The 11,067-nt window shown below is 40.1% G+C and overlaps 2 protein-coding genes across 3 annotated transcripts in view; both read right to left on the bottom strand.

Annotated features, from left to right (window-relative positions):
- adam22 (ADAM metallopeptidase domain 22) overlaps positions 1-3,550 on the bottom strand; it is a 53,328-nt gene extending 49,778 nt beyond the window's left edge. For both annotated transcript variants that reach the window (XM_063878884.1, XM_063878882.1), the window contains exons 1-2: positions 3,295-3,550; positions 2,869-3,020 (exon numbers count right to left, since the gene is read on the bottom strand). In XM_063878884.1, coding sequence (XP_063734954.1) covers positions 2,869-3,020; positions 3,295-3,391 — 249 coding nt within the window. In that variant the 5' untranslated portion in view covers positions 3,392-3,550. The remainder of the gene's footprint in view (positions 1-2,868; positions 3,021-3,294) is intronic.
- Positions 3,551-4,806: 1,256 nt separating this feature from the next.
- Positions 4,807-10,674, bottom strand: dbf4 (DBF4-CDC7 kinase regulatory subunit). The gene is made up of 13 exons (XM_063878478.1): positions 10,528-10,674; positions 10,160-10,288; positions 9,555-9,724; positions 8,881-9,084; positions 8,694-8,744; positions 8,540-8,609; positions 8,388-8,455; positions 8,213-8,258; positions 8,056-8,101; positions 7,833-7,958; positions 7,255-7,369; positions 6,647-6,762; positions 4,807-6,510 (listed from the first exon to the last, which is right to left on the bottom strand). Exons 2-13 carry the CDS (start codon positions 10,218-10,220, stop codon positions 5,712-5,714), a joined length of 1,872 nt encoding a protein of 623 aa, XP_063734548.1. The 5' UTR covers positions 10,221-10,288; positions 10,528-10,674; the 3' UTR covers positions 4,807-5,711.
- Positions 10,675-11,067: the final 393 nt, after the last annotated feature.

Genomic DNA, 11,067 nt, shown 5'->3' on the forward strand with positions numbered 1-11,067 from the left:
CCCCCAGGCTTGGCCCCCAGCTACCTTCATCAACAGACCGGACACCCCATCACAACGATGGGAGGAGGGGTGTGTGTGTGTGGTTTTTTTTCAATTCAGGAGGTGCCCTTGTGCTCACCCAAGCGCGACCTCAGCCCCTGAAGTCCCCATTGACCAGAGACTATTGTTTGAAGGCGTGTGTCTGTGCGTGGTCAATGCATATATGAGCGGCTAAGAGGGTGTGAGGGTGTGTGAGGGTGTGTGTGTGTGTGTGTGTGTGTGTGTGTGCGTGCTTGCGTGCGTTCAAAAGGCAATCCCTTTCCATGGCACACTTGCGATGAAATGTAATCTGGCAGGATTGGATCCATGATGGGAGGAGGTACCAGTAATTGTGTTTAATGAAAGCATATCCCAGCTTCACTGAGCCAGTCCGATATTCTGAAGCCACAGCTGACTCTTCTTACATTGATTTCTGAGTTATAGCAGACTTTCCACTCATGACTGTCGAAGTATGACTGTAAGTGCTATCAGCGCACTGTGCACAGACAGAGAGGCCAACATGCAAACCAACACACACTGATTCCACTGGAACCTTTTTTTTTCCACAAAAACAACAAGAGCACTCTGCTGAACTCTCCACGGCTCATTCAGTGATGAAGCTGTTTGTGTCTGAAACTGAAAATAGGCAATGTAACTGAAGTCTAATTATAACTTCTGTGTCACACATTTTCAGAACTATTTGACAGATTTGTTTTTAGAATGTTGGTCTAAAAACAGCCAAATATCTATCAAACTTGCAACGTGCTAGTGACATCACGGCTGATTGCACACCAGTTTCACGCCTCTGGAGAGACTCAAAACATCAAACATAAAATGAGAGATGCACTTGTTTTCTTCTACTCCTACCCTGGATTTATTACTCAGTTGAAATACATATTAAACTGCTTAATAAAACTTTAAGAGCATTACTTTTTATTTAATAACCATAGGCTGACTTTACGCTAAATAACACATGTTAAAAGGTGTTGACTAAAAAGGAAATGCCTTTCTAAATAGGCTGCAAAGAAGGTACTTGAAATCTTCGTTGGAAGTTGAAATGGTTCCTTTGCTCTGCACAAATTTATCTACTTTCTCACACCCCAGATCACAGAAAGACACATTTGGGATGGGGGTTAGCATCAGCTTCAAAAGGAAAACATTAAAATGATATCTGAGGGCAGATGGCTGCTGTTAGCATGTTTACCCATCGGGCTGTGTGAGGTGTGAGAGAGACAAAGGGTTAACACCTCCCTGCATGCTACCATCTGTAGCCCTCTTCAATCTCTGAGCCCTGAATAGGCTAGCCTACACAAACCTAAACTGCACAAATTAAAAACGCATGAAAGGTTTGCACAATGCTAATTGACTCGTCTCATGAAATGAACCCAACAGACATGCTGCTTCACTGAGTCAGTGAACACTGCTACAGTGATATGGATTATTACTGCAGCGATCAGTTATTAAAGACCAGGCCAAATGTAAGGTTTCCTGTTAAACAATGTTGTTGTGAACATTGGGTTTAGATAATCACCAACAGCTCTCTGCGTAATGTTATCACATAGTGGTTATCGGGTGTTATTGTCCAAACGTACTGCAAAACAAAGTTTACCAAGCAAACCAATGAGACTACAATTTTTTGCTTGTTCCAAACAGTGGTAATGTAAACTAAAGAACTCTAAACATACCTATGCATACACTATCAAATTATCTTGGGAATAAATCCCTCTTTAGGACATAATTTCTAGAGATTATAACTATAAATATTCACATATTGAGCTAGTACAGCCAAAATGTTACAAATTAAACAAATGCAGATATTTATATTTGACAGCTAAACAAAATCAGATATTGATAGAGCAGCCATGTTCTTAAACAAAAAATCCTCAAAAGTGGTTATTAAAAGATACTGCGCACTTAGACCTGTAAACTAAGTCATGTGAATGTACTGTGATGAAACACGCCTCAACATATCATATCTACTTTTATTCGCCCTGAACGTAGCAGACAAATGCTGGAAAAAGATTTAACCTAGGCCAAATAAAAAATATATATATAAATATTGTTAACGCCCTTCTAATCAGTCGGCAGGGGATCCCACTGAGCAACTCCTGCTTTCATTTTGTCCTCTCAGCCTTCTCTACACTTAGACATTGTGAAAGCGGGACCAGCAAAGAGATTTCTCTAGTGCAACTGTTTAGTACATGGGCTGTATACATCGATGGGTGATCTTTTGATTATATATAATCCACTTCACTTTACTCAACATGCATTAATTGACTAAAGTAATAATAAAATGCTGCTTAATGTGAGCTGATGTAGGTGAGGCAGATCCTGGGACAAGCAACCCAGCTGGACACACAAGATGCAAGTTATCACTAAATTAGTAATTATCCTTTTTTTCCAGATGACCCAAGCAGATTTCCTATAGTAGCCTTAATGTTGTGTGAATAGAGTGATATTTGTGGACCAATCAATAAACTAAATATTGTATATCCGTTCGAAGACAGAGTGATGACCCACATAGCACCTGAACACAGTCTAATCAGAGAGGCCTAATTGTTCCAAGCTTCTGCTGTCTTGCTTGTAATTAACTAATTATTAGTTTTACCCTCTGAGAACAAGGGTAGAGGAGGAGATACAAACATAAACACTCAGGCAACAGAGCAGCACACACACACACACACACACACACACACACACACACACACACACACACACACACACACACACACACACACACACACACACACACACACACACACACACACACACACACACACACACACACACACACACACACACACACACACACACACACACACACACACACACACACACAACACTGTGTACCTGTTTGGAGCCGGAGCTGGCTTTAACCCTGGTGCTGAGCTCATCTCCTGTGATCTGGCTGTGGTTGTGCCTGCTGTAGAGCAGGCGGAGAGGCACCGTGTCCTCCTTCCCCACAAACCTGCCTGCATCACGAAGAGCCTTCAAGGCGTCTCCTGCACAGAGAGGAAAACACAGATTTCATTACCAGCCTGTCCCTCCTTGCAGGAAACAGAGACACGTTCATCATAAACAACGCCATCTAAAATGTCGATTGGTCCATATTTCCTTTGATAACACAAAGCAGCTAGAGGCAACACGCATATTTTAGATAGAGACCATGAACTAGCCCAAGCTATGACACAAAAACAAACAAAGGCCTATGAATGGTAGTTTAACGATTTTGTCATCAAGATGTTTTGATGCAATATTTTAAAACGCATCAGTTACCATTTTGGGCATTAGGTCTGCTCTGGTGACCGACGTGCATCAATCCACAGACGCACAAAAGGGAAATCCACCATCGCGGGCGCATCATCAGCTCCATCACCTTCCTCTCTCTTGCTGGAAATTATAAAAACAATGCGGTATTCCGGGAGCAGGCTCTCAGAGTCCTGCCTTCGCTAGGGGAGCTTGAAGCTGGGGCTGGTCGTCTGGTTAGCGCAGTCCCTCTGGTTGGTGGCCATCAGGGTCCTTACAAGTCTGAACGCCGAGCGCGTCTGAGCGCACCGACACCCCGCGAAGCAGCAGCACGGTGGAAAGAGAGGGAGGGAGAGGGGAGGGTGTAAGGGAGGGGAGGACTAGGGACACCTCCTTAAAACACATCAATATCCAGCGGCTCACTGCAGAAACGCCTAATGCATAAATATGAGCGAGCAGTAGAGACAGGATGGAGTGAAGCTGTGTGCCCGGTTTTCCGGGATGATCAACACCCGCCTCCTCCACCTTCCTCCATGTAAAAGATGTGCAGGAGCGCCATTCCTGCCCAAATCTGCCTGGAGTTGCCATGAATCAATCCATCATGTGCCATGTATGAATAACAGGAAATGTGTTTCTGTTGCAGATTTGTTTTTGTGGATTCATATTTTCCAATTTGGCCAAACAACATGTTTATGAGGCTTCTCATTCAAAACATTAACATTGATGACACATGGCAGCATCAACAAAATGTGCTGTTACTTTAACACAAGACCTACACCAGCGTTCATCAATACTGATGTGTGATTGACCGAGAACCACACACAGCAAATATTGCAGAGTTAATGAGCTGATAAAAATAGAAAGCCCCAGACACATGAGGATTGTTTACTAACAGAGCTGGGGGTGTGGCTCTGGACAAAGACTTAGAATATGGCACAATGTTACATCAAGGTTGAAGAATTTAGAAAAAGTGAATGTTATTATGGGTTGAGAACAGACACCCTATAATGAATGTATATAAACTCAAGCCCCGTCAACCCTGGAAAACATAACTGTGTATAGTTCATGGATGTACCTGTAATATGTGGTATACAGGTTATTTTTATGGCAGAAACAGGTGGTACAGTGTGATCAAAAAAGGATGTTAAGTAATTCATATCCGTAGTATTTGGAGGAGAATCAAATGACGGTCTCTATTCAGTGTTGCTATAGTAATTTTATTTGCAGCTGTACTTTCTGTACACCTCCGAGCATTGCTGTTTTTCTTATGTCAGTGGCACAGAGACTCCCATTTGACCCCGTGCTTCACTAAGAGAGCCATAAGGGAGCACAAGGACTCTATGCTAATGCACTAAATGCAGGGCAAAGAGACGCTGGTAGAGCTAATGCATCAGAAAAACACATGAAGGCAGGTCATGAAAAGTGCACTTAGGAATAATCCTATAATGTCAATACCACACATCTAACCTACGGGAGATTCACATTGAAATACATATGCAACCAGTATCTGTATTTTAAATACAAAAACATCAGTTCCACATATCTGAGAAGAATCAAGCCATCTTTATTCAGATTATTGAAAATTATTTTTGATTTAAGCAGCCTTTTTCACATAAATGCTCAATTGCCATGAAAAATATTCATGGGAAACAACTGGAAGTAGAGACTGCATGGGACTTTAAGGTGTTGGGGCTTTGCTCCTCTTCTGCAGAGCAGTGACATCTTCAGGTGGCATTTTATTTCATTGATTGCATCTAGAAGAATGTCCGTATGACGGTGGATTAAGGTTTATGGCCAAACTTGCGGTGCATTTGCAAATATTACACATACGTCAAGAAGTGAAAAAAAATCTACTGATATTGTATTTTATGATTGATCAAAATAAGGCCATGTACGCAAATAGATACTTCAAAGTAAAATGTGCATATTATTATGCCATCCTATTTTTCTTCACAAAGTAGTTTTAAGAATTTGAATTCAGGTTAAAGCATTTAACTGTTAATATTTGTTCTAACTATATATATTTGACAAGATATTATAGAAATAGTCTGGTTGTTTGAAAAGGATTGACACTGGATATCAAAATAATCTTTTGTTACTTTAACTAAATGTTTGACAAATGTTACAATAAAGACAATATTTCAGTTTGATAAAATGTCCGTATCTCCTGTCCGACTTTTAGCATTTAAAATTCCAAAACAGTTTTTAAAACAATTTTCCCAACATTTCCTTTTAAAGCCACCACAAAGTGTTTTACAAATTACACAATGCTGGGGAAACAAACAACACAGCACATCTGTAGCTGCCTTATATCTGACAAAACAAAATCAGATCAATCCGCCTACTGAGATTCCTGTGCATTATATAGTCCACAGCACAGAGTATGGTTCAAGTATTTAAAAAGGCAGTAATAGTCCAGTTCATTCTGTCGATTTGCTTCTCCCCTACTAGTCCTCAAACCCCAGAAATTCCACATCCATGTCATCACTTGACCGAAAAAATTTCAGCATGGAGTTGTCGGGGATGTCACTTAGCTTTACACTTTCAGAGTGTGTGTTCAGTTTCCGTCTTTTGCGTTTATAAACTCTCACCCTCCTCTGGACTTTCCGGACCGGAGAGAAGCTCGGTAAGGGAAGGCTCATTTCTTCCCTTTCTGAGAGGTTGTTTCCAGTCATTCTGTCGGGCAATATGTTTCCTTCCTGGGCAGCCTGCTTCTTATCAGACTCCTCTAGTTGATGAGCGTTAACATCAAGGCTTTTTGAAGAACCTTCATTCTGCATGTTGACATTATGGAGGCGAGAGGGTGAGCTGTTCGTGTGTGGAGATATTGTTGGGTCCTCCTTGTTGTCCCGAGTTTCTCTGGAGGGAATAGAGGGTAGAAATTCACCTCTAGAGGGGGCTGTTTCCATATTTAGCTGATCATTTTGAGTCAGCTCTGCTTTTTGAGTGCACAAAGTCAGAGAATTCGGTCTGCACGGCCGTTTACGTGCAAGAGATTTGTGCTTTGATCTGTCAGAGTTTGAGTTATTGTTCCTCCTCTCCCCCTCAAAGTGATTCAGAGGAGCAGTATCAGTAACTGGTCTGATTTTTAAAGTGTGTCCTGAATAAGAACCCTGGTGGCCATCAGCTGTCTGATGCTGTTCTTTTTTAATAATCTCTGTGGGATCAAGATCCGTCTTGTGTCTCAGTACAGTTTTCCCACAGGGCCCGGGAACAAAGAGAACAGAGGAAACACTGCACTTTGGTCTGAAAAAAATCAAAGACAAGTTTCCATGAGTAGAGTGAATAGAAAGACAGAAGATCCCAGTCTGTCAAAAACACATTGAGTTTATATCGTTATATTATATTGGTATAAGTTTAAAAAGGAGTTTGATCAAATTACCTTTTGACCTGAGTTTTGATGGGGATGAAGTCGCAGTGCAGGGTCGACGCCAGTTTGTCCACCACCGAGTATTCATCGCCTTTGGAGAAAGACTTGTGACGTTCACTCTTGAGATGCTGAACAAAATAAAATCAGCCAGTTTAATAATCCAACATTACAGAAGTGGAGGCTACTACACACAATTTCCCTCCAATGCATGAACAATCCATACACAAATGGGTAGAGGGAAAAACATGATAGCAGTAACGCAAATGTTTTCTTAATATTCCATTAATAAAAAACCTGACCGTTTGGAGACGAATGAACAACTGTTTCTCAGTCTGATTCAAATGAACTACACACAGGGCCATATACAAAGCATCAATATTTATATTACTCGTTATTCTAATTCAAATGTCATTTGTTCATGTCCTTATTACATCATATTGTCGGCACATTTTGTATAAATAGTAAGCCCTGCGGTATAAGCCCATACCGCAATGACCTAAATAGCAGTAATTAAAACATAAATGGCTTGTGTTGAATGTGTTTAGGCTAAGGTGGCATTCAAATACATGAATGTATTTGTATTGCATTGAAAGGCGTTTCTTTTACACGTGATAACTCACCATTGAGACGTTCTCATATTTGATCATGCAGCACTCGCAGTAGCCGCCTCGTTTCTTGTCTCGGTTCTTCTTTCGGCCGTTTGCTCGCTCCTCGCTGGCTGACGCTTTCACAACTCTGTTCCCAGAGGGTGCACAAATAAAACCAAACTTCAAATAAAAACAGTTTGGAGCGCTGCATTTTGATTCAGTCTTGAAAGGTGGCTGCAGCAGTGCCAACTAAAATCTCTGCGCAGTTTCTTTTAGAAGGGTGGAAGAAATGCGATGACTTGTGTCTCACCAAAATATTGAGAGTTCGTCTTTGGTTCCACCACACAATATAAATTAAAACCAACACAATTATTTAAGACCAGGCATCCTTAACAGAACATCAGCTCTTTCTCTTAACAGTGCTGATAATGAAGAGAACTGAAAAATAAGGGGCTGAGTAAAAAGTAAGTTAGTTAAAATGACTTTGAAGCTCCTTCAGGGGAATTTGTTTATGTAGTTAAAATGCTTTAAATGTAGTCCTTGTGAAAGCTTGACACGCTGAGCTACTACATTACATCAGCTTAGAGCAACGCAGAGAAGAAACACCATACCTGTGTCCCGGCTGTTTAATCCCAGGATTCAGCTTGTCGTCGACACAGAAGGGACTACAGGGAGGAAGAGTCTTCAGGTTGAACTCCGGCATGTTTGGCATAGTGAGGCAGATTGGACGGTAATGCCTGAGGAGGTAAAAAGAAACATTTAATTGTCAAAAGAAGTATATGACCCAAAGAAAGGAGGGGGATGTAAGCATCTTTTTATAAACTGTCTCTTTACCTGCTTGAATCCTCAACCTTGATGAACGGTTTACTGATCCGCCCTCCTGGAACAAACATTGGTGATTTTAAGTTTAAGCGTGTATTTACAAAAAAATTAAAACAAGGGACAACATCTCTGCTTAAAAAGGACGGGGTAATAAGAACATTGAATTTACCTTTGCATTTCTGAAAGCCTTGCTTTGCTGCTGACCCAGCTTTGACCTATAAAGTTTGCAGAAAAAGCTTTTGAAAACAGTTCTACAAGTTTAAACCCAAACTATTTTTTAACAATAAAAATGTTAGACATTTTAACTAAAGGATGCATTGAAGAATTTGAACCTGTACACTTACACTTGTTTTGGCAGCAGAACACTGCCTGTTGCAATTCTTTTGTTTCTTCTGAATATATGAAACTACATCTGCGTGACAAAAAACACAATTTCTTATCTTTGAAATTATACATACATCATACATTACATCTACCATTATTAAAAACAACATACCAGCTATATAAATAATTTTCACACCCCACTCCAGAGCATTTGACAGGATCTTGTTCATTTTCACCCTCTCCTAAAAACAAACAAAAGTGTATTAGCACAGAAAAGACACACGGTGGTTAAAGTTCTCCAACTCAATAGTGTGGACCTGACAAACCTGCCCTTTCACCACTCTCTCTACCAAAGACTTCCCCCGACTTGGAATAAACTGCAAGACAAAAAGAAAAGAAAATTTAAATATATATGACATAACCAGAAAAAATATCTAGAATTAAAATCAAAAGTTAAGAAGTGACAAAGGCCACACATCTGCACTATAGTTGAACCACAAAAGGTGAACTCACAGTATCCATTTGGCCCTGAGACTTGCTCTTCATGTTGTCCCCGTGGCTGCCGGGCTGGTGCTGCTTTGGTGGAGGGTGAGGTGAACTCGGGCCAGAGACCGGGCTGGGGACAGGAGAGTCCTTCCTGAGGCAATGCACATATCTAGCCTCCCTCTTGTTGGACACCAGATACTTGATTTCTTTGCTGAAGAACTTCTCAACAGTCTGAGTGACAAACGAGAGAAAAACTGTTTTGGGGGAAAGCCTTGAGACATTTATACCACCTTGTTTAACAAATGCGACGCACAGACTCTGCTTGTGGTGACTTAAGGTGTTTGGCACCAAACCTCAATACTTTTCTCGAAAATAACCTGAACATGTCCACAGCAGAGGCAATCCAATACTGAATAACATTTCCTGATTCAACTTGAGAGTTTGTCCTATTAAACTTAAACTACAATGTTCTTTTACCCCTGTCTATATTCAGCCAACATTTCAAAAGTGCAGCTTCTAAATGAAAAAAATTAATTGGTATTAAATTGAATATTAAAACCAAAACACGTGTTGCTTATAATATTGACAAACGTCAAGCAACACCAGGTCCTACTGTGTTATTGCAATCATCATAAATAGTACCAGAATGTTAACTTATCCCCAAAAAATATAGAAATTGGGGGAAATGTGTTTAGTCTCACCCCTCCCAGGTCTTTGATGTCACCCTCCAATTTCTCTGCTGTTCTGTTTGAAGGCAGATCCAGGTAAAACACTTTCCCAGCAAAAGGTTTGACTTGAGCAGGAGAGGACGCACATGTTGGCTGAGCTTGGCTCAGCGTTGCCTTTTCACCAGCTTTACCGGCACCCTTCCCTGAAAGGCAGTCCGTAAACTCACAGATGAGAGGGGGAGGCAGACAGGTCCCTTGTAGATCTCAGATGAGAAATAAACAATTTCCAACTTCTACTAGACTTAATCTCAGAGGAAAACATTGCTATTTTATACTACTAAATTTGTCTGACCACTAGCGGTCACATTCACATCACATGCTGCTTAAATGTTAAATAATCAGTTCAAATAATATGATATACATTGCTGTAACATAAATTCAATTTAAAGAGGGAGAATTTATTCTGCTTATAATTGTGTACTTTTACCTACTACAAATGAAGGTTCTGAAAGCAAGGCTTCTACTTTGCAACACAATATTTCTACACTGTGGTATGAGTATTTATATTAAAGTAAAACAGTAGAATATAAAATGTTATAATATTATATAAAGATGATGATAACAACATTAAACATTACCTTGCCAGTTGGGTTCTGTATGCCTGTGGGTGTGTTTCGGCTTCATCTTGTTCTCTTTCATTGACAAAAAAAGTTGTTGTTGTTGCCCTCCTGTCTTTAGTAGACGTCCCAGAAAGTCCTTGATGGTCCCTGTGTGTAAACAAAGACATGGTCATTTACAAAGAACATTAACACAAGGCAGAAAGGCTGAATGAATACAAAATATAAGTATTGTAGCAATAGCCTCACGTTATTGGGCTTTCCCTATTGAAATGTAAACTAAGTTAACTGACGGTAACGTTATTGTTTAAATTCAGGCATACAGTGTAACGATAACGTTTCCCCGGAGGAAAGACAGCTTCGTCGGTTAGGTGCTTAGCTCAACTTACGTTACATTACTTCGTGTAATACGACGCCTGTGTTAGCGTGTTTGATAAAGCAGGGTATCCATTGTCAGGAGCTTTAACAACTATACAGCTGGAGTCAACTTTTCAGATCACTCCTTTACAAAACATCTATTTCCCGCTTTAAATCCAATGGTAGAGAAATTATGAGTTGCCATGTCTGACACTTTCGGTTCACCATAACCACAGAATCACACATTCCTCAGTGTATTACTCACAGATGTGTTGCTGATATATTTCAATCAGATAGCATCCTTAAAAATAATCCGCTTATCTTTAAGGAACATAATTTCCATAGTTTCGAGAAACTCAGTAGTTGTGTTGTTTTCGGAAACTCGTCAAACCTGGCAACGCAGGAAATAGGTAAATACACAATTTCTGTTTATATGTGATGTTTCCACATTATTGAAAACAACATATATATACATAGAAATTCAACATAAACATGTTTTCATTAATAAATACATTTTATACACTATATTTGTAATTATTTTAACATAAATTATCGCATTACGTGCATCGTAC

This window comes from Eleginops maclovinus, chromosome 3 (assembly GCF_036324505.1).
Source record: "Eleginops maclovinus isolate JMC-PN-2008 ecotype Puerto Natales chromosome 3, JC_Emac_rtc_rv5, whole genome shotgun sequence".
Taxonomy (NCBI): domain Eukaryota; kingdom Metazoa; phylum Chordata; class Actinopteri; order Perciformes; family Eleginopidae; genus Eleginops; species Eleginops maclovinus.

Bases quoted from the DNA above. Each gene is read 5' to 3' on its own strand.
- dbf4 (XM_063878478.1), bottom strand. From the start codon at position 10,220: ATGAAAGAGAACAAGATGAAGCCGAAACACACCCACAGGCATACAGAA. The intron at 9,085-9,554 runs GTGAGACTAAAC...TTTGTCACTCAG, and splicing joins ACATCAAAGACCTGGGAGGG to ACTGTTGAGAAGTTCTTCAG. The intron at 6,763-7,254 runs GTGAGTTATCAC...TATTTTGTTCAG, and splicing joins AATATGAGAACGTCTCAATG to CATCTCAAGAGTGAACGTCA.